A 27392-nucleotide genomic window follows, 5' to 3' on the forward strand; every position below is an offset into this window, starting at 1 on the left:
TGTACTCGGCACTGTGATTGGTTTCCGTGACACGCTACTCCCACACTTGCTGTAACTCATTTCATTCCTACCAGTGAGCCACTTCCTCACTATAACTGAGGGCAGTGCACTTTTCAACAGTTGGTCAAACAGTATTATAAATACCATAATTTATCACTAGGACTAAAGTGTATAAATAGACCTCGCCTTCTTAGTAATCTGACTCGCTGTCATTATTTCAGTCTTTATTCATCTTCTTTTGATTAGAGTTTTGTATGAATAACTTAACTCAGAAAACACTCCAGTAATTCCAAACTGGGTTTTCTTTTTCACTTTTTGAGCAAATCACTACACTAAAGCATTAGTGGTGGAGCAATAGTGGTCAACAAGAGCTTTACAAGAACCAATAAAAATATTATGAATCGATAGTGAAGATTGTGTGGTTGTCCATGATCATTTTTTAGAATATATGCTTCCAGTTATATGAAATATTGTGAGGTAATGACATATCATCACATCACTAAGAAAAGAATCAGCTGGTTGGTTAAAAAAAAATGGTGTCAATCTTCAGTATGCTGAACCTGCTGGCGACATCATAAAAAGCTCACCAGCTCATTTATACAGGAATAGTTGTACAGCCTTACCATGAAGTTTATCAGGTTTAGTGAATGCATTCTGGTCACTGCAACCTCCAGACAACTAGACTGCAGGTGGTGAGATTTAACTAAGGACTGAGGAGACTGAAACCACTTTAATCTTTCCTGAGTCTGCACCTTTTTTTAAGTCCTCATGTTTGTCTAGTGCTCTCTAACCCATAACCGTTAATCACCTACTTCCAATCTGAACCAGGTCCTTCCCATATATGCTAACTGTGTCCTCAACCCATTACTCCTCACTGAAAAAAAGGGATTGCCCATCTCTTGGATTTATGCAAGCATCTTGCGTGTATTTAACACAATCGCCTCGTGCTTTAAAGTTAAGTGTAACTATATAGTGTAGAAACTACATGATATGGAGAGAAGGTATATTAAATTGTTCATATCAAGTTCAAGTGAAGTAAGTCAATAATACAGCAATGTTAAATCTTGCACGGGATTTTGGCTTGCACACTGTGGATCGTGGTTTGAGGAAGGCCTCTACTTTTTTTCGGGATACCGAAAAAAAGGAAAATGGGTGGTTGTTACGTTTACAAAAGTCTAACTTGTAATTTGAACAAAATAGTTTCATGTTTCTATGGTGAACATAGTCAAATCATGTAGGATCTGTATGAAATTCAACAACTTAATTTGATCTCGTTGAGATGACATGATACAGTCTAGTAAGAGCGGTTAGTTGCTGGATTCACAAGATCACCCGAGATTACAAACTGCAGGGAAATCACAGGAGTTATAAGTGGCAGAAAACTACACACACCACGTATATGGTATTGCTATTTATTGTGGTTTAACCTGTCAAGGACAAAATTGTACTGAAAATTCTGCATCAAGCCTTGTTAATCCTGGCTTGGTAGCGTGGTCGTTAGTGCTGTTGCCCCACAGCAAGACGGTCCTGGGTTCAAATCCACAAGCTGGTTAGTTTGCACTATGTTCTCTCTGGTTTCCTCCCACAGTTAAAAGCCATGCAGTTATTAGAGTTAGGTTAATTGGTGAATGTAAGTGGAAATGGTTGTTTATCTCTATGTGATAGACTGGTGAGCTGTCCAGGGTGTTCCCTGCCTCTTAACCTTTCACTTCGGGGTTATGCAGCTCCCCTGCAACCCGGATAAAGGAGAAAGGAAGTTGTTGTAAATCCATTAATTTTTTATGTTAACCAGACTCTAGACTTTGTTGAACAATATGTTAATATAAAGACAACATGTAGTATTTAAGTAACCAAGTAGTACTGGGGTAAAAGTTATTGAATAGTGTTGGAATAAAGTGACAAAATTGTGAAGGATTAAAACATTCCAAGAGCTCAACTTACTTCATCTAAACATGTTTCAATCGCGTTTTATCAACACAAAATGCACAGGTTTATTGAATATGAATAAGTTGTGTTGATTTAACTCAGTTGTTTAAGTTTCTGCCAAAGCAAAACATCCGTGTGCAACCAATGTCCACTATTGAATTAAGTAAATCTAACGTGCTCATTTATCCCTTCCCTCACACGTTTCCATGCATTCTTAACCAAGCTCTGCTCTATTATCCCTGCTCTTGCTCAAATTGTAGAGCTAGGCAAAGGTAAAGCCCTGTTATCACCTTTCATTTGTTCATGGAGTCTCTTTTTACTGAACAGCCTTTTACACCTTCTCACAAACTTAAATCTTAGGTCTACATTCTTAGTCATCCAGGTCATGGTGGTCTCAAGCGTTTGAAATAAAGGCAACTCTACTTCTTTTTGACTCATGAAGATTTTTCACCTCCCATCCAAGATGTTTCAGATGATGGAGTCCCAGGCATTTAACCCCTTGAAAGGGGTCCTAAGAGCCACTGACCCATCCTGTAATCAAGTCATTAAGAATCACCCAAACTAGGGAGTGATTCAGGGCCATCAAAGGGGCCAAGGTGTGAATGCTTTGTGAGATGTTGCTCCACCTGCCATCATGTGATTTATTAAGGCCACATGGGTCAAGGTGTGAGTGGGGGGTTGAAATACCGGAGAAGGGATCTCAAGACTGTGTTATATGTGACTGATAGCTGGTATCATAGGCCTCTGTTCAGTGATGGTTATCTATGTCCACTGTGAACAACTGTCATTAATGACCCATGCTGCGATTCACACTTTGGCTCATGTGACCCTTAACGACTCACATGACTAGGGTGGGTCTACAGCTGTGAGGAGACAAGGAGGTTAAATACCTGGGACTCTTCATTAGTTTTTAGAACTGAAGAAACCTCTTGGTTTCTTCACAAGCCTAGTTCAGTTGCCTTCATTGCAAATGCTCAAGAACATCCTAAACTACTGCAGTTATAGTCAGCCAAAGTAAATCTTCAACTAATAGTTGTAAAAGTAAGTAAAAAACAAACAAACTTAAGGTTCTTTCAGAAGAAATAATTCCAATTCTGACCAGTTGTTGTGTCCTTGGGCAAGACACTTCACCTACCGCCTACTGGTGTTGGCCAGAGGGGCCGATGGCGTGATATGGCAGCCTCGCTTCTGTCAGTCTGCCCCAGGGCAGCTGTGGCTACAACTGTGGTTTGCCTCCACCAGTGTGTGAATGTGAGAGTGAATGAATAGTGGAATTGTAAAGCGCTTTGAGGGTCTCGAAAAGTGCTATATAAATGAAATCCATTATTGTTATTATATTGCTTTAATGTTTTGATTAGAGAGAAAGCTTCACATTCAACTTGGTCACTGTTCATACAAGTATGTGTTGGATGCTGCCACTGGATGCACCTGCTATTATACAACCACTATATATAAATATATTGAAATGTGCCAATGCTGGTATGTTCACACGCAAAGCTTTAAGTATAAAACACAGACATGTACACATTCTGAACAAAACATACAAATCGAGCCTACTGTTTTTAGATAAAGTTCATTAGTTGTTGAGCTGCACGGAAAAGTCACTTGACTGTTTCGCCATTTGTTTTAACAAAATGACCACAGTGTGGTGTTTTTTTTTTACCAAGAGTAAAAGTTATACAATGGCTACCAAACACTGGAAGACTTTAAACTTTTAAAGACTGGGACCCTCACACATCTAAAAGTTGTCTTAAGGCTTTTAGTTTGAGACTATATACTATAAGATTTTCCAAAGACTGGGGATATTGAAGGGTTGCAGTTCAGAAAACCATAAACAGATCAACTTCGAGACTGTTTCCCATCATCCCACTGGTGGAAATTTATAAAAAAGAAAGAAACATGAAAAATTAGAACATAATTAGGGCCACTGTGCTGGTACTAAGATTTAAAACACAGACACAACACAACGTATGCTAATCTAAGTTTACTGTATCACTAGCTGATGTTCTCATCTCACTGTTGGCAAACGTGCAGATTTTTTGTTTAAATATTAGAAAATGGAAAGATGTTTTTTCAGACAAAATAGAGCTTTATTAGTGGACGTCCTTGCTAAAGGTTGAGTAAAAAGTGAGAAAAGCAAAAGAAGAATAACAGACAAAGCTCTGCTGTGAAAAAATCCCTCTCTGCATCAGCAAGGTTAGCTACTCTATCTGCTCACGCAAAATTAAAGAACCTTTTTTCTTCTATTGTTGTTGTGAAGATTGAATGTCTGTCGGCAGTTGTTGCTGCTACCTCTGAAAAAAGAGTGGCATATCAGCAGCTTACCCATCAGCTGGTTCAAATCAATAGCTGACTAGCTTTAAAAGCATCAACCCCAAAGTGGACCACAGAAGTAGCAACTCCATACAGCGGTAATCAACAAGTAGGATTAGACATGCATGTATGCAGTTACTGTGTGCACAATGAAGTGTGTGTGTGTGTGTGTGTGTGTGTGTGTGTGTGTGTGTGTGTGTGTGTGTGTGTGGGGGAGAGAGTAAGAAAGAAGAAAAAAAGGCTAAATTAGCCAAGTCTTTTGTGCTTGTGGCCTTTTCTTAAAATGCTCCTGCATGTGCTTTTGTTCTTGTTTAGCGTGCACTGTTGTTGGTACCTATTTTCATTTCTGCTACAGCCAATCCCATAGAAACAGTGGTGCTGTAGCCCAGAGCAATTGCAGTCTAGAGGAAGTAAATCAACTGCAAAACAGATGCAGCATGTGTATGTGTTTCAGCATGAGCTGGTGAGTGTGAGAGGAAGTGAACATGGCAGATTTAACAGGCTTGTGAGCAACAAAAAGATGCTCCCTTCTTCTTCGGTCAGCTTGGCTTCATGCTTATGCCTCCAGCTCCTGGCTAGTAATCGTGGACAGAGAGGTAGATAGACAGTGGATGGATTGGAGCTCGTATGCTTGTGAAAAAAGCATGGACTGGGTAGGATGGTTTAGAGCTGGTATCAATAATTCTGAGGTCATATAATTTGTTTTTAAAGAGCCAGCTTCATGAGTGATGATGCGGTGATGCTGACGTATGACAGAGGAAGCAAAGTAAAAGAAGTAACAGGGATGAGAAAATGTTGGAAATATGTCCTGACAGCATTTATAGATATGCCAAATGCTCTGTTTGAAAGAGAGATAATGAGTGAGAACGGCTCACTGTAAACACAACTCGTGGAAAACATTAAACAGGTTACAGAATTCCACAATTCATTCTGTTGTTAAATAGAAGAGCCACTGCAGATGAACACAACATCACACCGCAAAGCGTGGAAAAAGAAATAGATTGAAAAAGGAAAAAAAAATTACTGCCACACAAAATAATAGCCTTCCCAGATAGAAAAACACAATTCACAGCTGACATGGCAGACAGTGACAGCATAATGACTATTGCCGCTAATGCAGGTACTGCACTGCACTCCAACAACAATGCAGCAATTTCATTAGTAGGGTACATTCTGCCAGAAGGATATTGAGTTGTGATGCCAGAAATACCAGTGACAGAGAAAAATTGGAATTGGTGTTTTGATGGCAGTCTAAATGGACAAAATGAGGCGCAAAACGTGCAATAACAAAAGCAACGACGGGCTTGTGAAAATCTGATATTATTACAGATAATAATCTGCATCCACTCACAGGATGAACTCTACAATATAATATATCCTCTCTAAGACTGTCACTCCATCTTTTCTTTTCCCCCAGGCTGGAATAAGCGAGTGGACTATGAGCCGGGAACAGGCAGTAAGCAGCTGTTTCCCAGGATGCACCTCGAGACCTGTGGCGGACCTCTGTCCTCGGTGAGGACCACGGTGGAGCTGCAGACCAGCCACATTGGAAAGGGCTGCGACCGAGAGACCTACTCTGAGAAATCTCTACAGAAACTCTGTGGTGGGTTATTTGGGGTTACTGTGTTTTCATAATCACTAGCTATTCTTGTGTGGTCGAAATGAGCAATAATTAAGATAAAAACTTGTGACTATTAAATCGATGGTTGATATGCAGATTTACACAGTATATGGCTCATCAAAGACTGCTGTCTGAGGCAACTAAAAGTTGGGGCAGTAAATTAGAAGTTAGATCCTGCTAAAAGCATTAACGGAGTCCATGCGTTGAACACCAGGGTCAGACGGAGCCCGAGGTGTGTTTCTCTGCCCTTTTTAAATCAACATCTGAAAGCTCCCAGTCCGTGTTGCTTTCTTATCTCCACTTATGTCCCCGGTAAACCCCTGTGCTAAATGAAGGCACCAGAATGGCAAGTTAAGGCTGTGTCACTAATGATGTGACAGAGCGAGGGCATTAGCCGCCCTAGATGCAGCCGTGCTTTCTCCTCAGTGACTGATGAGCAGTCGAGCCGCCGTGTCAGTGCCCAGAGCGCCAGCAGAGCAGTCGAGCCTATACCCCCACCCCTAGCTCCCCTCCACCGAGCTCTGCTTCCCCACCCACACCGCACTGCCAGCAGGAGGGCTGGAGTCATCATCGTTGACTAACGGCCTTCACAAGCCACATTCCACCTAATCTGAATGCATAACATCCACTCCCTGCCTCCCCTGGCTCCCAGTCCACGCATGGTTTACCACTAAAGAGGCCTTTTCAGGCACCTCATAATCGTTATCTGATAGCAAATAGAATAAATTGTAATAGCTTTTTTAAAGCACAATCAATTTGAGATAATGTACAAAGACATCGGGCAAAGGAAAAGCTGCAGCTGGGTGCTGGAGGAGTCGATGGGTATTTATTTACTGAGGGAATCTAATTACTGGAATCAGAACGTCGACGGCGCCACGAGCACGCAGTGGAGAAAAACAGGGTTTTACAAACGAGTGAAAAACATCAATTAACGTGCTAATGTGTTATTAGCGGAAATGAACAGATGCATGTTAGAGTTTCTTTGCCAGGACAAGGGACACAGTGAGTTGTGACACTTCCAGTTTTGTTTTGTTTTTTTTTGGTTGGTTGGTTTTTCTCCTATAACATCATAGCTCCCAGGTCGCTTTGATCCATTTCCGTCAGTAAGCCATTAGAAACGATTCATAAATGTATTTTAAAGGCATGAAATAAATTTTTTTACTGTCACACAGGAAAAGCAGAAGATAGATGGGTGGGGGCATGTTGTATGCATGGAGGAGCGAGGTGAGCATGTGTCAGGGGCTGCGTTTGTCAAGGTGACGGCTCGAAAACAAAGACTGGACGGGGCTCAACATATTAGGGTTATTGTGTCAAAGGAATGATGGAGCTGCTTTGAAAAGGAGGAAGAGAAACCAAATGAGCCAGCTCAGTGCAGGACGGTAACGACGGGTCTGTTTTGTCAGGATGTGTAGGGATCGTGTCAGCTGTAAGCCGTCTGTGCGACTGGCTGATTCTTACCAAGCCTTTGCTATGTCTTTTTCACTTTGTGTTACCATAGTGCTTGGTTAGTATTTCCTCTCTGTTTCCATAGAGGTGCATTATAGCAGTGAGCTATGTTCTGAATTTATGAATAGTGGCTCACATTTCTTTTGAAAGTCAATACCCACATTCCGTAGCAATCTCAGCCCATTGATTCCTTATTAAACCCTGCCATCTGCATTACTCTTAAGTAATCATAGCCAAGAATAAGGCAATCCACACTGCGTATCTGCCATGATTGTTGTTGACAGATCTACTGTCTCACCTCTTGTTTGTTCCCACGGCAATAACCCCAGGCGCCTCGTCGGGTAGCACTGACCTCCTCCCTGCTCCCGGCACGGCCACCAATTGGACAGCGTCCCTAGTGTCTGACAGCGGGAGGGACAGCGACTTGATCTTCAGGTTTGACGGTCGTCAGGCAGCCAAAATCCCAGACTGGGTGGTACCACAGAATTTGACAGACCAGTTTACCATTGCAACATGGATGAAGCATGGGCCTAGTCCAGGGCTCAGAGCTGAAAAGGAGACCCTACTTTGTAACTCTGACAAGACTGGTGAGTCATTTGTTAACACATTTCATGGAAAAAATATATTTTTCATTAGGTTATAAGAGATGTCTGGGTAAGCTGTAGTAAGGGGGGATTAGCAGAAATCGTAAATCAGAATTAAATTCAAACACCACAAATGAAGTGCACCTTGATTCTTTGGTGGATCATGTGTTGTGTGGTCAGTTGACAGGAGAATTGTGGTCTGTGAGCAAAGGTATAAGACACTGACTGCAATACCTCAAGTGACAGTGGTGCAATAAAGACTCAGAGTCTGATAATATCTGTTTTTGTTCGATGTAAAACCATAAATCACTACTTAAATTATCCTAATAATAACACTCCTCTATACAATAAAGCTACACATGTATAGAAAATATCTATAGGTCCTCCACAGATCTAAACAGCAACTGTTTGTGAAATTATATTTAAATCATTTAAATAAATACTTGTTTCAATGTGATACTTTTTGATAGTGGCACATTGAACAAAATTTGCAGCTCGGTGGACAGCATGCCCTCCCTGCAGGGATTATTTTGTTGTTGTTTTTTTAAATTCCAGTGAAAGACTATCTGCCTGCAAACTCACCTCCTTCAGAAAAGTGCTGCTGTCCCAGATTTGTGAGAGCCACATGTCAGGCTTGCTTTACCTGTCAGCTGTGAGTAGGTGAGGTGATTTGGTCCCTGGTGTCTACTCCTCTTTTTACCTCTCACAGAGATGAACCGTCATCACTACTCGCTGTATGTCCATAATTGCCGCCTGGTGTTTCTGCTGAGGAGAGACTTCACCCAGGTAGACACCTTCCGGCCGGCCGAGTTCCACTGGAAACTAGAGCAGGTGAGGCGCTAACGTTGGAATACGTGTGATAGACCAGGAAACTTGCTTATCCTCAGCTCACCTTTTTGATGAGGTATGGACCTCTCGCACAGAGAGTTATGAAGCCTCTAGCCTGGATTACACCTCTATTAATCATCCACTGGGATATTTTTTTCTTAGTTTAATCCATGGTGGTCTGTGTCTTGCGTTAAAAATAGAAGGCTCCTGGTAAGATATTGGGATTTACTGGCAGCAGCAAAAAGGTTTAAAAGGGAGTAGGAGCTGTTGGTGATTTACTAACACACATCACATTCACCCAGTGATTTGCAAACAACCATGGTTTTGTGGGTGTAAACTGTAACCAATTAGTGCTTGGCTATACTAGAAATCCCTCTATGAAAAACAAACAAAAAAAAACACCTAACCTTTAAGTAACCCCATTTAATTTAGAGAATCCACATACTAGTTAATATCCATGTAATATCTTAATGAATTTAGGGACTGAATAAATGTTTGGCATCTGCCCTTTCATATGATTCCTTCGAGGAATGGAACATTTCCACACATGAAAATTCCACAATTAGTTAATAATAAAAACAATAGATACAATGGCTAGAGAAATATGAGCTTCCTCCAGGGTTGTGCATGTATGTGTGTGTGTGTGTGTGTGTGTGTGTGTGTGTGTGTGTGTGTGTGTGTGTGTGTGTGTGTGTGTGTGTGTGTTGCGTGAAGACAGAGGCAGCTGTCTGTTGATCATGGATGCTGTCTCGGAGTCAGACAGGTCATCTCGACTCACAAAACCCCCACGCTCACCCAGTGAGGACATTTGATTCAGGAGGCACACAGCTGAGGCTGGACATCCAGATGCAGCACCCTGGTCTAATTTAATCAGACAGATCACTGGTCCTTGATTGGAGAGATAGCATGAAACGGGTCATCCATCAGTCTCCTGACAGAGCATGGTGTGCGTGAGGCCCCATCTGGAGGAATTTAGACAGAGTTTCTATTGAGTATCTGTCATGGCTATTGGTCTGTTTTTCTCACTCTACATTTTCTCCTTTTGTTTTTAATTTGTTCTGTTCTTTTTTTTCTTTTTTAAAAAAAAGACATTGACCAATCTGGATATTTCACAGACCTCACTGCTACAGTAGTATGGCTTCTGCTAATGACATTAACAGTGATGTTCACTGTACTTTCTCAGGCGCTGTTCAGATCAGCAAAGGTTACAGTGGCTACGAGAAAAACTAAGCATGGCTGGAATTCTTTGCCCTCATTCCCTCTTTCTTTTCAACCAATCAAGCAATTATAGTGTATGTAGAGTATTTGTTTATATGTTGAATCAAATAGTTTGAGAGTATTAAAAGTGTTATACTACTGTGATGTCACTAATTATATTTCTGAGCAGTACCTGAAAACTACTGGGAATACTGTAGCATCACTTTTGACTATGTTAATGTTGTTAACATGGCCAACATTATAAACATTGGTATGTTAGTACTGCCAGTTTGATAGACGTCGTGTTAGGATTGACATTGAGCTTTAAGGAACACTATTAATCAGCATAACTTCATTAGAAGTAAAAGTAATTTGTAGCCACTGTGACGTCAACCTTTGGTTTGTGGACTAACATTTCGAAGACTTTAGATTTGATTTGGATGTCAACGTCTTTCAGAGAGAGAAACAATGTTGCAAGAGCTGATCTCTCTGAAACCTCCAGGACGCTCTGTTCATATGTACTTGTCTATCCCAAGGAAACAACCCCCAAAACATGCAGTTATTTATCATTTATTTTGTTCTCAATTTGATAGTAATTGATAAAATGAATGATTCTCTATTAAAGGAGACTTGAAACTAGCAATCAAGACCAGAAAGTTTTTAGAAAAGTATCAATCTAGTGAGCAGTAGGACCTTTTTCTCACAGACCTCAGTACAATGGGACTTCGTTTGGAGCTGGCAGAGCTGACTTAGTGGCCTCCTCTTCCTCCTCCTTCTTCTTCAGGTTTTGTACATTTCCATTCTGGCTTCACTTTCCAGACCTAGAGGCCAGTGTTGTGTAAGTTGACACATAACAAGAGCTTATTCACAGTTCACAAAGAATTAAATGAAGCAGATAATATTCATAGTTCACAATTTAATTAAGGTTAAGCTAGCCTTATGACCGCTGGGATATGTTCCAGGCCCTGGGCAGCCCTGAACTGGATAAGCAGAAAAGGATGGATGGTTTAGATGGATCTCTAAACTATTCTATTTTTATTATAATCACTTCCTATCAACAAATCCATCTTCACATCATTGCATAATGTTACTTCTTGCTACTTCCTAAAATAAAAATATTATTTTTGCTTTTCTATATTTCTTTTAAAAGTACAAGACAAAGCAATGTGAATACATGTTTTAACACCAAATTGGTTGTTCATGTGGCTGATGATGTTACTTTTTTTTCTTTTTTTTAGATAAATATAAAAATATTCAAACTAAGAAAAATTACCTCAAATAGGTACAGTGGTCACAAATTTGACAGAATTGACGTGTTCATCTCCGTATTTGTTTAGAAATTGTGCTCTACAAACAAAGTAAGAACAAAATGTAAATATTAGATGCTAGTGTCACGTCAGTGGTATCTGTCTATTTAGACATAGATTTCATTTCAACTGTCTGACTCTGATATTAAGTGACAATGGAGGTAAATAGAATTTAGTCGCTTACTTGAATGTTGTAAACTCACTTTTACAAAATTCAAGTGCAACTTCTCTTCCATTAACAGTGTCTTGCTGCTTTGGGCAATCGACACTGACACAGTTCACATTTTCATTCTAGCTACTTAGTGTTCAACTGTCTGCCATATGGTCAGTGAGCTTCAGCCTGGCTAAGTCCCTCTTCACAAATCCCAATTGTATTCATTATATAGTATGTATCATACATAATAGCAGCATTGCTTTGAGCTAAGCCACTCAGGTTTAGGCTGTTTATTGTTTACCAAGAAAACAGTCCTAGTTCAGCATACTGTCATTTGCTAAATGGCACTAGTCAGTATAGCTGAGGCTAATGTAATAGAAAAATAGCCTCACAGAGCCATTAAGGTAACGCAACCTGCATGCAGAGCGTATCCAGTTTAGAGGCCAGGAGAGAGGCAATTTTCCCTTTGATGTTCTTGCTTGTTTGTGATAATTCTGCAGTCATAACATGACTCATTATAAAATGTATCATATCACACTTTTCCCCCATAGTTGTTTTAACCATATGCCACAGTTAATGAAATCCCACATGAAGGAAGTTAGTAAATTAGAAGGGAGTTTGACAGTTTTGGGGGTTGTTTTTGCTGTGGCTTAAAAAGGGTTGAGACAGGTAGTTCTATAGCAGGTCTGAAATGATCTTGATTTATTTCATTAGCACGTCTCACGATAAAAGTTTCCACGGTCTACTCTGGCACCACATAGGCACACAATAGCTGTTAAACTTTCTCGAGCACATTTAGAGTTCTCACTCTTTCGCGCGTCCTCCCGCTCATCCTCCTCCCTCTTGTTAATAGTTGTCTCTGTGAATCCTGGGGGCATGAAAGGAAACTTTCATTAAGTCGCTATCTCCCCTCGCCTTGTCGCTATTTCCTCCTCATCTGCTAATGTCTTTAAAACAACTTCTGAATACCTCCAACTTAGAGAATCCTCGAACAGAAGAATCCTCCTTTCCTTGCACTGGTTTATCAAAGAAGTAAGAAGTCCAATTAATTTCTTTACAATCCAATCATGCACTGCGAGCTGCTTCATAATAACCGCACCGGTGTGGTGGGGGGAGATGGTTGCAGATATTAGTTTTACCTACTGAAAAAAATAAAGAGTGTACTATCTGTTAATAACAGGCAGCATGGTTTTATGCACATTGGCCTATTCTGTTCAGTACGCTTAAACTTTGCTCTCTGTGCTGTATGCATTGTTGGGAGATGAAGCCTGAGGTTTTCATTGAAACTTCACTGAAAGGTTTTGCAATGAACGTGTACCAAATGTGTCTTTTGTGCACACTTTCATATTCTTTAAATGCAGATCCGAATAAGAGTGTCTCAAAGAAGGAGGCTGTCAATCTTGAAGATGTTTTCTGCATGAGCCAGTACTGAATGAACCCCTGCAGGTGTTATAACTATGTACAAAATTGGATCGGGTGCACACGGTCTAAAAAATAGCCTTTGGCGCTCGCAGGTGTCCGGGAAATTCACTGTATAAAAGAGTGCCTCACAGACCCAGACTCCCACTTTAGTTCTTTCACAGTGTATTAACAGCTTGTGAGGTTTTATTGTTCCATTCACCATATTCACCCGGCGCCTACTTTCCTCCTGACATCGGATGGTTTTATAATACTGCACACTGCTGCGTTGTAGTTTCAAGTCTAAACAGAGGGAATTTGACAGGGGATTTGACTGTTATCATGTTACTGGTTTCTGATTGATCAGCATCTGAAAACACAAGAGTAAAGACAAAAATATTCAGCACACACACACTGTGTCATCTTTAATGATTAAAAAATATATATATACACAACGACCCGTTACCTGCCATTAAATCGTAACAGAAATTGCCGATTACAAGGGTATTTCCAGTCCCTCTGCTTCCTGTTTCAAAGACAGAATTCGTGAGAATGAATATGACCATATGAAGCCCAAAATGTAACATTTTAAAGAAGCAGTCAAAGAACAAAAGCCTTCTAATTACCTCTGCCAAGGAGGCTGTGTAGGAGGTAGCATTTGCATGCGTATGTGTGAATTTTTTTCTGTCAGTAAACATGATAGATCAAAAAATTCTGGATGAACCTCTGTAGGGGTGTGCAGTGGGGTCATGTTATCAATCCATTAAACTTTGGCTTACATCCACCGGGGTCTTCAGGCTCAACATAATGATTTATTGGTCAAAAATGGACAAAACACTTTAAAACTTACAAACTATGATTTTTGCAAGTGTGGTGTGTATTGTGAACATACAGAAAGTACTGTATTTAAAACTTTGCTGCCATTTTTTGTCTTTACAACATATAAGAAATGATTTGCGGGGATTCTAAATACTTTGGCCCTTTGACAATATTTGACCTTAAAGGAGAGGTCAAACTTTTATAAAATGTCCTTCATCTTAAAAATGATGCTTCAGATTTTTTGTTTGTATTGGCAACATGTGTGAAGTGACCTAGTATATGGGGATTTTAAATATCACATTATAGTTTCCCCTAAATATCACGTCACATTTGACCTCTGACCTCACTCTTACATTTTACATCTTTCTTTCTTTCAAGTAGACCCCAACATGTGTTATATCTTTAAAGAAAACTATTACCCGTTACCTAATCCTGTATGTCATAAATGTCATGCCTGCACTTTGCACTACAAACTGTATGCAAAGTATGTTTAAAAAGAGCAAAGAAAACAAAATGACATGCATAATGGGGCGATCGTGGCTCAAAGCGTTGGCAGCGGAAGGTTGCCAGTTCGAGCCCCGGCTCGGACAGTCTCGGTCATTGTGTCACCGCCTATTGGTGATGGCCAGAGGGGCCGATGGCGCGATATGGCAGCCTCGCCTCTGTCAGTCTGCCCCAGGGCAGCTGTGGCTACAACTGTAGCTGCCTCCACCAGTGTGTGAATGTGAGAGTGAATGAATAGTGGAATTGTAAAGCGCTTTGAGGGCCCCGAAAAGCGCTATATAAATGCAATCCATTATAATGCATATATACCATATGCAAAATAAAATACTATTCCCTTAAAAATAAATACAGAGAGCGAGCTGTTTTGGCAGAGGTTAGCGCTCTTGGAGGGCTTCTTGTAATTTGAATGTTTTCAATGAGAGCAACAGATGTACAGTAGTTCTGTTTTTAGCTCTTATGGGTTAATAAAATTGCATTTCTGTAAACACCGCACAGTATTCGCCATTTTGAATTCACACATCAAATGAGCAGCAGCAGGTAATTTCCACCAGCAGCTGCCAAATAAGCACTGACTGAGTTTCATGTTTAGTGTTGACACAACTGTCTAAATTTCTGTTTTTACCATCAGTGGAGGAAGTCCTGTTGCAAATAGTCATAAAACATTAACTGTGTGTCCACAGGCAGCGAATCTTATGAAGTTTTCAACAACAACAAAAAAAGTACTCTGAGCACACAGCTTTTTTCCCTTTTGTTCTCACAACACTCTCAGCTGAGAGCAACTTTGTCAACACTGACATTTACTTACAATCTAATATTAAAAGCAGTATTTCAACCCTACAATAAACACTTAGGGCTCATGAGCACTTCCAATGCTAAAAACACTAACAAATAAACACACATCTGATGCATACATCAGCGAAAAAGTGTTTCATGGGCAAAAATCACCAAGAAAATAGTAAAAAAATTAGTAGCTTTACATTTTGCTTTTGATACAGTTGCAAAAACCAAAGTAAAAAGCTGGGATTTTTTTGATCAAGAAGAAGGTTTAAAGTGTTAGTTGACATTTTTCCATCTTGCCGCCCTCTACATGAATTGCAGACTATTTCAATGCAAAATGAATTACAATAGAGTTAACATGCTCTGTGTAGATGTGTTTTTGCCTGCAGCTAACATTAGCATTCAACCATATCATAGCCAAGATTACGGTTACAGTGTAAGTGACACAGCGAGGAGCAAAAACACATTTATTTAAATGTGGAAATAAAACACACAGGATGCAGCCAAGCTTACAGTGGAACATTACGTTCTTGCACCTTTTCATGCAGCCTCAGAAATGTTTTGTTTAAGTCAGCAATGTTCTGTAACATTAATGTTAATAAAACTTTAAAAAACAGATTTTCACCTGCTCTGCTTTCAGTTGTCAATCAAAGAGTATTAAATTTAGCTGTCGGCGAATGGTTGTCTGTTTCTCTGTGTTGGCCTTGCGACAGACTGGTGACCTGTCCAGGGTCCTATAGTAGCTGGGATAGACTCCAGCCCCTGTGCTACCCTGATAACTATAGGTGGAATCATCTTTATGTTATTTAAAGTATATATGTCATTTGTAAATTATTTCTCTAAAACCATCCATTTGATATAAGATTTATCAGTGTTACTTTACTACTCCCTACTCCCTTAATACCTCAAAAAATTTTAAGCACTAATAGTTTAAAAACTTGCTTCTAATCAGTCCTCTACAGTTAAGAGACTGATTTTGAAATACAGTAAGTCTTCCTACAGCAAAAAATAAATAAAGCAAACTGTAAATTAGAGGGTAAGTAACAACCTAATAATAACCTCATAGTATATAATGGGTCAGTACACACTGGTGCTGATGAACTTGTTCAAAATGCCGAACTGCAACCAGTTTGATGAAAAGGAAGGAAAACTGTGCTATTTACATTTTAGTAATATGTAAGTTGCACTAAAGTAACATATCAATGGGCTCCAAAATAGACAGCTCCAAGACATAGACAGCTCACACTTATTTAGCCTTATTCCTTAAGGGAATTTCCTATATGTTTCGACTGTGGAGGTTTTTTGTTTTTGTTTACAGCTCTTGGTAAAGGAGGTGTGTTTGGCATGACCACATAAAGGTTCAGGCAATCCCAGCAAAGTATTGTAATGTATATTGTAACAGACAGCACAAACCTCCTAATGATTTAAAGTAAACGATAGCTTTGTGTGTATTATTTCAAACATCTGACTAGTCTGTCCTAAACGAAATGCAACAATTGCTTGTTTATGAATCTCTAGATAGCTGGTTGACCAGCTCAAAACTTCCTTGTTTAGGCAAATGTGTGCCTCACAGATCCCATATAACTTGAATAAATGCATTATGCACTCTCATATTTTTGCTAATTCTCAGTCAGAAGATAGCACCACCCGAAGGCATACTCTATCGTCATTTTACCACTGAATGGTAACAGTAAGAAGACGACAAGATAAAATGAATATCATGCAGAAACAAGTGAGGAGAATTAACTAGCTCACAAGTGAGGGGAGAGCGGGTGAGTGGAGCGGGAGATTGACTGTCTGCGGTGCTGTGTCTGCTGTACTGGTCTGTTCTGGTGGAGCTGGATCTGGGCTTGACACTGAAGCTGTTGATTTACGGGTCAGTCCACTTTACCAACCTCAGCTATGTTAGCAAGCTCTGCGTAGTCACCGAAAAGACCACATAATGGAAACAAGTCATAAAAATTCGTTTTTTTTAAAGGGTGGCTAGGCTCTCTTAGTGTAGAGCATGTACATTTGGGTACAAGCCAGAGTAGAGTCAGTGCTTCTCTGAAATGAAAGGAGGAAGTTGAGGTTGTTCAGCAATCAGACAAGGATGCCTTCTGGGCACCTCTTCGGTGAAGTGCTCTCAGCATGTCCTACGGGTAGGAGGCCCTGCAGCAGAACCAGGACATGCTGATTACATCTTTCGGCTAGCTTGGGAAAGCCTTGGTGTTCCCCAAGATGAGCTCGTGGAGGTGGCCATGGAGAGGCAGATCTGTGCTTCTCTGCTTAGACTGCTGGCCTACTGACCCGGACTCGGATGGATGGATGGATGGAATATCATGCAGTGTTGAGCAAGATTTGAAACAAGCAAATGAGACCATAAAGTCATAATGAAAATGTTTAGTGAAGTGTGAATTAGGATCATTTCCTCATAGAGGTCTGTACATTAAGACTTGGCTGTTAGAAAGAATGCAGGTTTAAGGCACTTCCTATAGAAGTTTTACATGTCAGACTTCAAGGTCCTCTTCTGGTAAATATTCTGTTTTCTGTCTTTGCAAGTGTGCAATCAATTTATTAAAAGCAAACAAGTTAACCTTTACACATGTCATTGTTTCATGTTGTGACCCAAAGACACCATCCTGAACAACCACTGATAAATGGGTTCAGTTTCCACATTTGGAGACACTCTGCAGAGTGTGTGAATTTCCCGTGGCTGTGTTTTTAGCCCATTAGGATTTATAAAAGGTAGAATTTTTTTTAAGTTGAATATTAACTAGGACCACACCAGTGGTGTCTCATTACTTTCATGCTTCTGTAGAGTTTGATAATACGAACCCACATAGAGAGGTAAATGGAGGCTCTCATTTTTCAGTTAGAATAAAGAGAGCATTGTGTCCTCATTTGACAGGCTGGAGGGATTTTGGCAAGAGGAGAAAATCAATGAGAAGTCACCTCGAGCCTTTCAGCTGGCAAAAAAGAACAAGAAAAACCAACAGGGATAATTGAGATCTAAATGATGTTTCTACCAGGAGTCTAAATTGAATGTGGAAAGGACATCATTACATTCAGCTACCCAATGGAAAACACTTATTTTTTTCAGAAAGCAATCAAGCAAACACTCAGGGGGGACTTTCTCTGATTTCGCAAGTGGACAGTAATGGAAATATGAAATCAGCGACCATTCTTGTTGTGTGGTACATATGTCATGGAGGCTAAGCCGGGGACAGAGCTACAGCAGAGGGAATATTTACACAGAATAGTGTGTTCTTTTACGCATTTTGCGACTGTTTATCAGTGCATGTGTAAAATCAATGGAAGCCTTTTCTGTCCGTCAGTCTTGCCTAACACTTGAAAAAATCTAGCACAGACATCAGACATTGTTAGAGTATATTTTACAGCAGCTTCATAAGGTGCGCATTCAGTCATATTTTAATTCCTCCTCATCATTTAAATAGTGTAAATAAGCCACTGTTGAAAGGCTTTACTAAAATGTTTTCTGCAGCAGATGTTATCCTCATTAGTTTTGCTTCTATCACAAAAAAAAGTTAAAATTTAAAGCTACAAATGCTGTGTTTTAGTCTTCAGCTGAGCACAACATCAAATTTAAAAATTGAATGATCCAAGCCTTAAGGTAACAGTTGCATCACTGCCAGATCTTGAAAGTCCATCTTAAGGGTCCTAACCTCAAATGCAGTTTAAGCATTTGTTGTTTTTAGTTTTGCATTGTGCGTTTTGGTAAATGATTGTGTGTTCAGTGCATATAAAGTACGTAGAGAAAAAAGGACGAATAGGTCATTTTGTGCGCTGGACCGCGTTTTTTGCCAGGGGCCTAACTCATGACTTAATTTCATCCAGAAAATGATTGCAATTCTGCATTTCCTGTTGCTGTGTACACATAGTAGAAACAGAAACATAACTTATTAAAGTTTTTTTCCATATATTACAATTTCAGTACATGTATTCAAATTCAGAATGCACTGATAGAATTCAGCGTTCCTCTAACAGGACTAAATAAGCTGAATGTTATGATGGTGTCAGTGTCTCTCTAACAAATGTATTATTTTTTCAACATAACTGTGACCAATTCAAAACATATTCTGAACATAATTACTCATAAGAACTCAAAATAATGAAAAGAGGACCCTTAAGATAATGTGCTGTAGCTGCTTCACTGTTTGATTGTTAATAAAAACCTTTCTGGTTCGTTCAATGCTATTTTGAAAAACCCATGCAATTCAGAAGGCTACTCCTTTGAACACAAGAATAGAATTATGTATCACGGATTTCCAAGGTTTTAAGATGAAATAAGATAAGATAGCCTCTATTGTTGCCACAGTTGGGAAATTCATGTTGTTACAGGAGCAGATTGGACAGAGCAGAAATAAATAATAGCCAGACTTTTGTGTAATTTCTCTAAGTGGTCTGCAAAGTTATTCTTTCTCAACCAGTTTTAGAGGATTTTTGTTTTTTTGTTAAGCCACCTAACAGTGACCTGTGAATCATTATGGCTCAACAGATGATCCAGTGTTGCATCTACATATAAAAGAAAACTTGGCTAAAAATCCATTTTAGATTGTATCAGTCTGTCGTAAAAACACACAGTTTGTTCCAATTTCTTTAGCTGAATCTTTGAAGAATGCTAAAGATAACACAGTTTGACTGGCATAAAGTAATAGTTTTGAAGCAGCAGGGGTGATTCCCAAAGAGCTGTTGAGCAAAAACTTGGCAAATCTCATCATAGTGTTGAGTGTGTTCTTCAAAAATTTGAGAAAAATGGAAGACAAAGGATAAAACAGTAGGTGGTGTGTAAACTATCTAGAGCAGATGAACAGTAGCTGAAAGTCATGTCCTTAAGAAATGAAGAAATACAGGGTGGGCCATTTATATGGATACACCGTAATAAAATGGGAATGGTTGGTGATATTAAAGTCCTGTTTGTGGCACATTAGTATATGTGAGGGGGCAAACTCCTCAAGATGGGTGGTGACCATGGTGGCCATTTAGAAGTCGGCCATCTTGGACACAACTTTTGTTTTTCAATAGGAAGAGGGCCATGTGACACATCAAACTTATTGGTAACGTCACAAGAAAAACAATGGTGTGCTTGGTTTCAACGTAACTTTATTCTTTCATGTCCCGTACTACTTTTATCAGTTTTCAGCGTTATTTTGTTATCGTTTTTATCGTTAACTCGGTTTTCCTGGGTCTTTTCACGTGTGTTATGAATAAATCTTCATTTTTTCGGTACCGGTACTAGTTTTATTTTGTTGTATTTATCCACGACACCTTAAAGGCCGGTCCGTGAAAATATTGTCGGGCATAAACCGGTCCGTGGCGCAAAAAAGGTTGGGGACCGCTGAGTTATAGTATTCTTTCCTTTGTTAAGGTACCATCTGTGCAGTCTGCAATTCTGTTGAAGAAAGATGTTGAATCTATTTAATTACTGGAGAAAAATAATAGATTTCTGTGCATTTGTTTTATACGTGCATTAAATTAACATCGGTTTTGTCAGTTAAGCATCTTGAGGCAGAGGGTGGGGGAGTGGTTCCCTATTTTTTTTTTTTTTCTTTTTTTGCTGGGAGTTGGCCACCCTATTAGTTAGGTATATGTAATTATAAATTAGGTTGCTTTCATATTTTTGCTAAGTACTGTTTAGAATACCAGAATAGGGAGGATGGTGTAGGTTTAAGTCTATTATAAAGGCTTATATGGCTATTCCTATAATACAATGGTGGGCCGGTCACAAGTCAAAATGCCCGGGCTGATTTTTTGTCCCAGTCCAGCCCTGGCCTGAACTCACAAAATTCACAAGATCACATTAGATGTCAAACTGCAGGAAAATCGCTGGAGTTTTAAGAGGCAGACAACTACACCCACACCACATGTATGCTATCGCTATTTATTGTGGTTTAACCTGTCAAGGACAAAAACGCACAGAATATTCTGCATCAAGCCTTGTAATCATAGCTTTCCCAGTTTTGTTAAGCCTGGCTTGACAGCTTGGTGGCGTGATGGTTAATGCTGTTGCCTCACAGCAAGAAGGGCCTGGGTTCAAATCCACAATCTGGCTGGCTTGCAGTGTGTAATTAGAGTTAGGTTAATTAGTGATTCTAAATTACCCATAAATGTAAATGGTTGTTTGTCTCTATGAAATCATCAACCCCCATGTTGGTTCGTTAAGCAAGACTAACAGTAATTGCCTTGACTAAAAAAGTAGTTGTTCAAACAACAAGATTTCATTGTGTTTTCCCACTCAGCAATCTGTGCATTCACGACTGGATGTAATACCGGTAGCTTAGCTGTAGCATTTGTAGCTGAGGGCTTCAGCTTCTGGGTAACAAGGAAATGACGTCATTCACGTAGATTACTGATTGGCAGCGCTAACTTGAAATTTCGAGTTACTTTTCTCAAAATTTTGAGTTAATAAATCGAAATTTCGAGTTAATATGTCGAAATTTCGAGAAAGTAACTCGAAATTTTGAGAAAATAATTCGGAATTTCAAGAAAATAACTCGAAATTTTGAGTTATGGATCCTTTTTTTTTTTTTTTTAGTGGCGGAAACAGGCTTCCATACACTGCAGGCTTTTCAAGGAGTTTTAAAGACAGCCTGATATTAATGAATTACAATCATCGAGCCTAAAGTGGAAAATTCAGTTTTTTAGCATCACTACGAGACAGGATGGTTCTAATTTCAGAGATATTGAACAAATGGAAGAAAGCAGTCCTACATATTTGTGTAATATGAGCACTGACAACATATTCCTGAAGACTACTTGAAGAAATTGAGAGAGAGTTTTCCTAAGAGTTGTAGTCACACCAAATATTGGCTTTCAAGCTTGTTAGAATTGTACAAACAGTTAAATGCTGTATATGCTGTATTTTCATGTATGTTTTTATAATTTTTTAATATAATATTTAGAAAATCATATCAGGCAGTTGTTATTTTTTACAACTATAAACAAACATTGATATTTGCAGTAGCTGCACCTAAAACAAGAAAGATGAGTAATTGAAACACTGAAAATAAATCAAAGCAGATAATGAGAACATTTAATATTATAGCATGAGTTTATATCAACAGCTAGTAAACAGTGAGTGCAGATGTGCACTGATTTAACCAGGGCTTAACTGCTGTGCAAAGAGTTTTAAAAGCCTAAATCTTCTTTTATCACAACAGTTTAATATTGCATCAAAAAGGAGGCTGGCCAGTTCACCGATCCACTCTGACTCATTTCCTGTGGACCAGGTGTTCATTATTATTTATTGACCGATATGCTCTTTCCCCCCGTCTTCACAGGGAAAGTATAACTAGCTAAAGCTAACAGGCCACTGTCAGCGTGTGCACTCACATCCATGTGGCACATCAACAATTTCTGAATTTATGCTCAGTCATGGCATTAAAAAGATGCTCACCACTTGGCATGATCATCCCCCACAGTTGCCTCCTAACTGGTCCAGGCTCATTGTCAAAACAAGCCTCTCCTGAGCACAATTTGAATACCGAGCATCTGGCAATTTCAAATTGCTGATGTGCTGCCGTTGACTGCTGTCATCAGAAGCTCCTTGTTAGTAAACTGGAGGCTGTTTTGGGACCACCATACCTGATGAGTTTATGAAATTATGTTGTTTTTTATTCTTACATCAGGAGGGGAAAAAATGTTCTTGCTTGTAAGAAAAGGGTGAACACCTGTCTCACTCAGAAAGGAGATTCTGAGCGAGAGAAGACACGCATCAGTCATACATGCTGCTGTCCTCGCAGGAGTAGACCTGCCATGAGGCGCATAAACCACTTACTACAGGCTCAAAGTGCAGTGCGTGCAGCTGCCTCTTATTCTGCACCAAATTAATATGCAAATGAGGGTGGTGCAATTTTGTTCCACGAGCTGAGATCTAACAGATGAGTGAAATAAGAGGCATGGTGCATTTTTTAAAATTTTAGCCATTAAGCTGAATAATTTACAGTAACACTAGATTTTAAACTTTTAAAATAAATTACATTAGCCAAAAATCTTTACTTGTCTATTATAGGTTTTTTTTTTTTTTTAATCCTTAAACATCAAGCTCTCGGAGTGTCCCACTTAATAAAGAACAAAGATTTTTTTTTTTTTGCTATTGTTAAATTTTCTGCCTTTATTTTATTTAAGAGCTGACATACGTCAGTAATAATCAAAAGGAGGTCAGGGAAAAAAAACATTTAACAACTGTCTGTCTTTTACCTTGGCTGTGCTGCTATTTTACCTTCTTTCTGGGAGACATACATACACTCACAACCAGCCAGCATCTCTCTCCTCATGGGAGGGGTCATGTTGAATGATAGATGACTCCTACTAAAGAGCCCGCTAAATTTAGAGCTCTGCTGCTCCAGTGGGCTCCGAAGAGCTTGATGGGCACACACACACACACACACACACACACACACATTCCTGCTATCTCAAACCCATACAGACTTTTGCCTCGTACACTTTCAAACCTGATTCTTGTTTTGCCTGTTCACCTGAGACTACCTGCACAGTAGCCCACACGCACACCCTCTCCACTCCGAACACATGTTTTTATGTGTGTTTGTTGCGTCATCGTGCTCTGGGGTCAGAACTAAAATCTCACTGTTTACCAAGCTCAGGGCTAAGATCTCACAGCTTTACTCACAAATACTGTGACCAGTGTCTGGCTACACCCGGAGAGGTAAGACGGGGGCGGGGGGGCTTACATCGACCGTTACACGCGATGTGCTATGCCACTTCACCTGTAAAAATGCATCAATTGAAGCGTGCAATTCTTCTGTATGAAAAAAAATCCTCTGAAATACAGTTGTCACTGCAGTCTCCATTGTTTGCTCCTCACACAGCACACACTCACATTAAAGCAATGGATTTACTTGCAAACAGCAGAAAAGCTGCTCCTGGATTTTTGATATTGATTGGCAGTCATGCAGATGGACTTGTTTGTATTCAGGTGGAGGATCTTATTGACAGGATGAATCAATAGTGGCGCAAAGATGAAGGGGTAGAGACAGAGGACAGGGGAAGAATAAGGAACGATAAAATGGATAGAAAAGGTAGCACGGCTTGAGAAACACCTCGGGGGACAAAGATCGAAAGAGAAAAACAGGTTAAGAAAAGATAGGAGGAGATAGAGGCAGCGAAGGAAGAAATGTCAGAATTTACCTCCCACTGCGACAGACATGCAAATATTTAGAACACGCTGAAGGGAGAAGCTGGAAGAAATGGACATTAAACAACAGGTATTACTCTGATACCTCACGCACACATGCGCACACACAACATGATGGACAGACGTGAGATCGATGCAGCGGCACAGAGTGCGAGGAGACAAAATATTCAAACTATTAACTTAATAAGTGAAATTGGAGCAGGCAGGTTTTGCCGTTGCAGTCCTCTCAGTGTGAAATCACTCATTCATCACCGACGACATTATCACATTCCGCCGAGGCGTCTCTCAACCTGCACTACCACGGTCTGCTTCACAAATGAAATCAGCCTTTATTACAAACGCACTTTTCAAAAACCAGATCCATGTAGTTTTCCATCATTTTTATTTCTTTCCCAACCCAGCATCCTTCGGTAATATCGCCTCGCCTTTATGAGAGGGGTAAGTGTTGTAGGTATTAGATAGGTTGAAATGGTGCTGGAGAGGCCACTAAATGACAGAATGGAGTACCAATGGCTTTTCTTACCTCACTTACACACACACACACTAACTCTGTGTACATATGCAAGATGATACTGCTAGAGATTTCTTATCTGTGGTTTCATTAGAGATAAGTTAATGTCAGCTCCCCCGGAGTCACTGTCATCAAGTGTCAAATTCTTTACAAGAAAATTGATTCTTTTTAAGTCCTTTAACCTCCTAGGACCTGGCGTCCACATATGTGGACATCACATTTTGGGTTATTTAGACCAAAATACTAAATTTTGCTCAACAAGGGCCTGATATCCACTTACGAGGACATTATACTGCCACTGATCTATCGAAATTTTAAACGAATATCCTCATATGTGGCTCTCATTTTTCTTAAAAACAAAAATCTGGTAAAAAAATAAATAAAATCTGGTAATTCTTTGTTTTTACATTCATCAGGTCCCAATCAGCCCAAATATCAAAGAGAAATTAAAAATGCATGCAGTGGAAGAGTTCGGGTCTTAGGAGGTTAAGACTTCACATCGAGAAAAAGCCTTAAACCTTCTCTTAAACCAGATCTCAAGTCCTTTTTCATGAATCCGGGACATGTTTCAGTTCAACTGAGATAAATCAATTATGAAATTATTTGCCAAAAGTTCAAGTCATTTAACCAATCCAAGCTGGAAAGCTGAAACTTTACTTAAATTTATTCTGTTCAAGTAAAATCAGACATCATTAAAGAGAGGTTTATTCTTACATTTGAACATTTGAATGTTAGCTGTGGGTCATCTGCAGGGTCCACATATCGCCTAATGCTACCAGTAGGGACACTGACACTAGCCCAATGTGGAACTAGTGAAAGAAAGGAGGAGAAAGAAGGAGGGAAAATGTCCTCCACCTGTAAAATCATTCGTGTTCTGGGGTCGGTTTCACTCTTGCCCCTCTAGTGCATCTGTTGTTAATTTTATTAACACCAAAACAGCTGAAACTGATCAAAAACCTCTCTGCTATTTAACAGACACTTAACTGACTCAATGCTATACTCTACATACTATACTGTGCTTTTTTGAGCCACATACAGTGCTACGAGTCTAACAATCCTCGATTTCTTGCCCATTTAAAATCCAGTTTGGCTAAAGCTTGTGGCTGATCACAAGGATAAAAACAAAACACACTTGGGGAAAAGTTTTGTTGTCGTGATAAAAAAAGGAGGAATTTGGCCAAAATTATCAAAAGAGAACTGTGACAGCAGACACAAGGTCGGCCAAAGATGCAGACCAAGACTTGTAGCTGTGCACAAAAACAACCAAGCAATGACGCAATCAAGAATAATATCTCCACTGGTAGATCTGATAATTTTACTGCCTGTCATATCTCTGAAAACTGTGCCAGAATAATGTTTTTGATGCATGACGTGCAAATAAAAATCAAAGTATTTTCCATATGTACGTTTATATTTAACCAAGAAAACAAAAGTCACACGTTTGTCACTATAATGTCGTCACTGTATTTAGAGTGTCAGCTACACACTAGTGAAATTAAGATGTGTTGCTGTAATTTATATCACATTAATTACTACACGCAAAGGCAGTAAGAAGGTAAGATAGATGTGCAAATCATAAAATCGTATGTGTCCTTGCATAAGAAGCAAGTCTGTAGGCCTTTGTATACTTTATGTGACACTTTTATGTCCTTGCTTTGTGAATAGGTGTTTGAGTGTCAGAGAAACTGGAGACCTTTGATGTCATTTTGAGGTAAAAGGGAGCAGAAAGGCCAAATAAAAGAAAATAATAGCACAGTAAAAGCGGTTGGTCTGTGCCATTCATCATATTAATCTGCAAAACACGGGTTCCCTGTATCCACTCCTACTGCAGCAAATCTCTCCCTTTACCCTTCGGCCTTTCCTCCCTCTTACTTTCTTTGTTTTTTTCCCACCAATTTGTCTTACTTTCTTGCCAAATGATTCTCAGTAAACTCTCCACCCAGACTTTCTGCCTACCCAAATAGTTTTTAAGAGGGAAAGTTTATGTGCGCTGCATCCCTTGCCTCCGACTGGCTAAAGCACTTCCTGGATTGAGGGTGGCTGTCAGAACCTGCAGTGAAGATTTATTGTGCACATCCCACCCTGACCTTAAGTGTGGTAGGAGAAAGGGATGTGAAAAAGAGATGAATTGAAGAAGCGATAAGGACAGAGGCAGAGGAGTAAGTGAGCCTGGTAGAAAGCTGGTAAATTTAGCGCAGGAGTATCTGCCGTGTAGGTGTTATCAGTGTTTAGATAATCAAGAGGAGGCGTGTGATGGATGTAGTGTGCCCCCTCCCCTTGAGAGTGTCTCCTTCCACAACTCTGAGAAAGGTCTGTGGCATTGCTGCCTGGTTTGTACTGACAGTTTAAGCCTGTGGGAACATGTTTTCCTTTTTATTTTTTTCTCTCCTCTTGCTGAAGCTGCTGTTGCTTCAGAGTCTCCTCTCTTTCGCGCCGTGTTACCCAATTCTTTTCCCTCACCTAGACGTCCACATTTCACTCACACTGTGTTCTCCTCTGTGGCAGTATCCACTAATTGAGCATAGCATTACACCGGGCTCTGCAGATACCCTTGTACACAGTCCACTGGCTATCTCCTATAGGGAACACCTTTTTAAGCTGCTTTAGCTTCCCCGGATTTGCTGTTTATCTGCAAGCTGCTTAACATCCCACCTGCACTGCAGCTCCTCCTTTCACGCCTTTCATTGACTTGATCAGTGTCATTGACGACCGCTCGTTTTCAACTATATTCACTGCAACATATGTACGTGTGCAGTAGTCATCAAGCAACTCCAGGAGATGGTGACTCACTATGTTCACCAAACAACAAATATGGCATTGATCCTGATTTAGACCTTACCGGAAACAGCTGTG

At 39.8% G+C, this 27392-nt stretch overlaps 1 protein-coding gene across 1 annotated transcript in view; it reads left to right on the forward strand.

The window, feature by feature from the left end:
* The window catches only part of LOC146374219 (calsyntenin-2-like), a 314916-nt gene that overhangs the window by 232605 nt on the left and 54919 nt on the right, over positions 1-27392 (forward strand). The window contains exons 6-8 of the mRNA XM_084951267.1: positions 5657-5842; positions 7636-7893; positions 8600-8721. Coding sequence (XP_084807393.1) covers positions 5657-5842; positions 7636-7893; positions 8600-8721 — 566 coding nt within the window. The remainder of the gene's footprint in view (positions 1-5656; positions 5843-7635; positions 7894-8599; positions 8722-27392) is intronic.

The sequence above is a fragment of the Perissodus microlepis genome, chromosome 14 (genome assembly GCF_051167445.1).
Source record: "Perissodus microlepis isolate ML-2025 ecotype Zambia chromosome 14, ASM5116744v1, whole genome shotgun sequence".
Taxonomy (NCBI): domain Eukaryota; kingdom Metazoa; phylum Chordata; class Actinopteri; order Cichliformes; family Cichlidae; genus Perissodus; species Perissodus microlepis.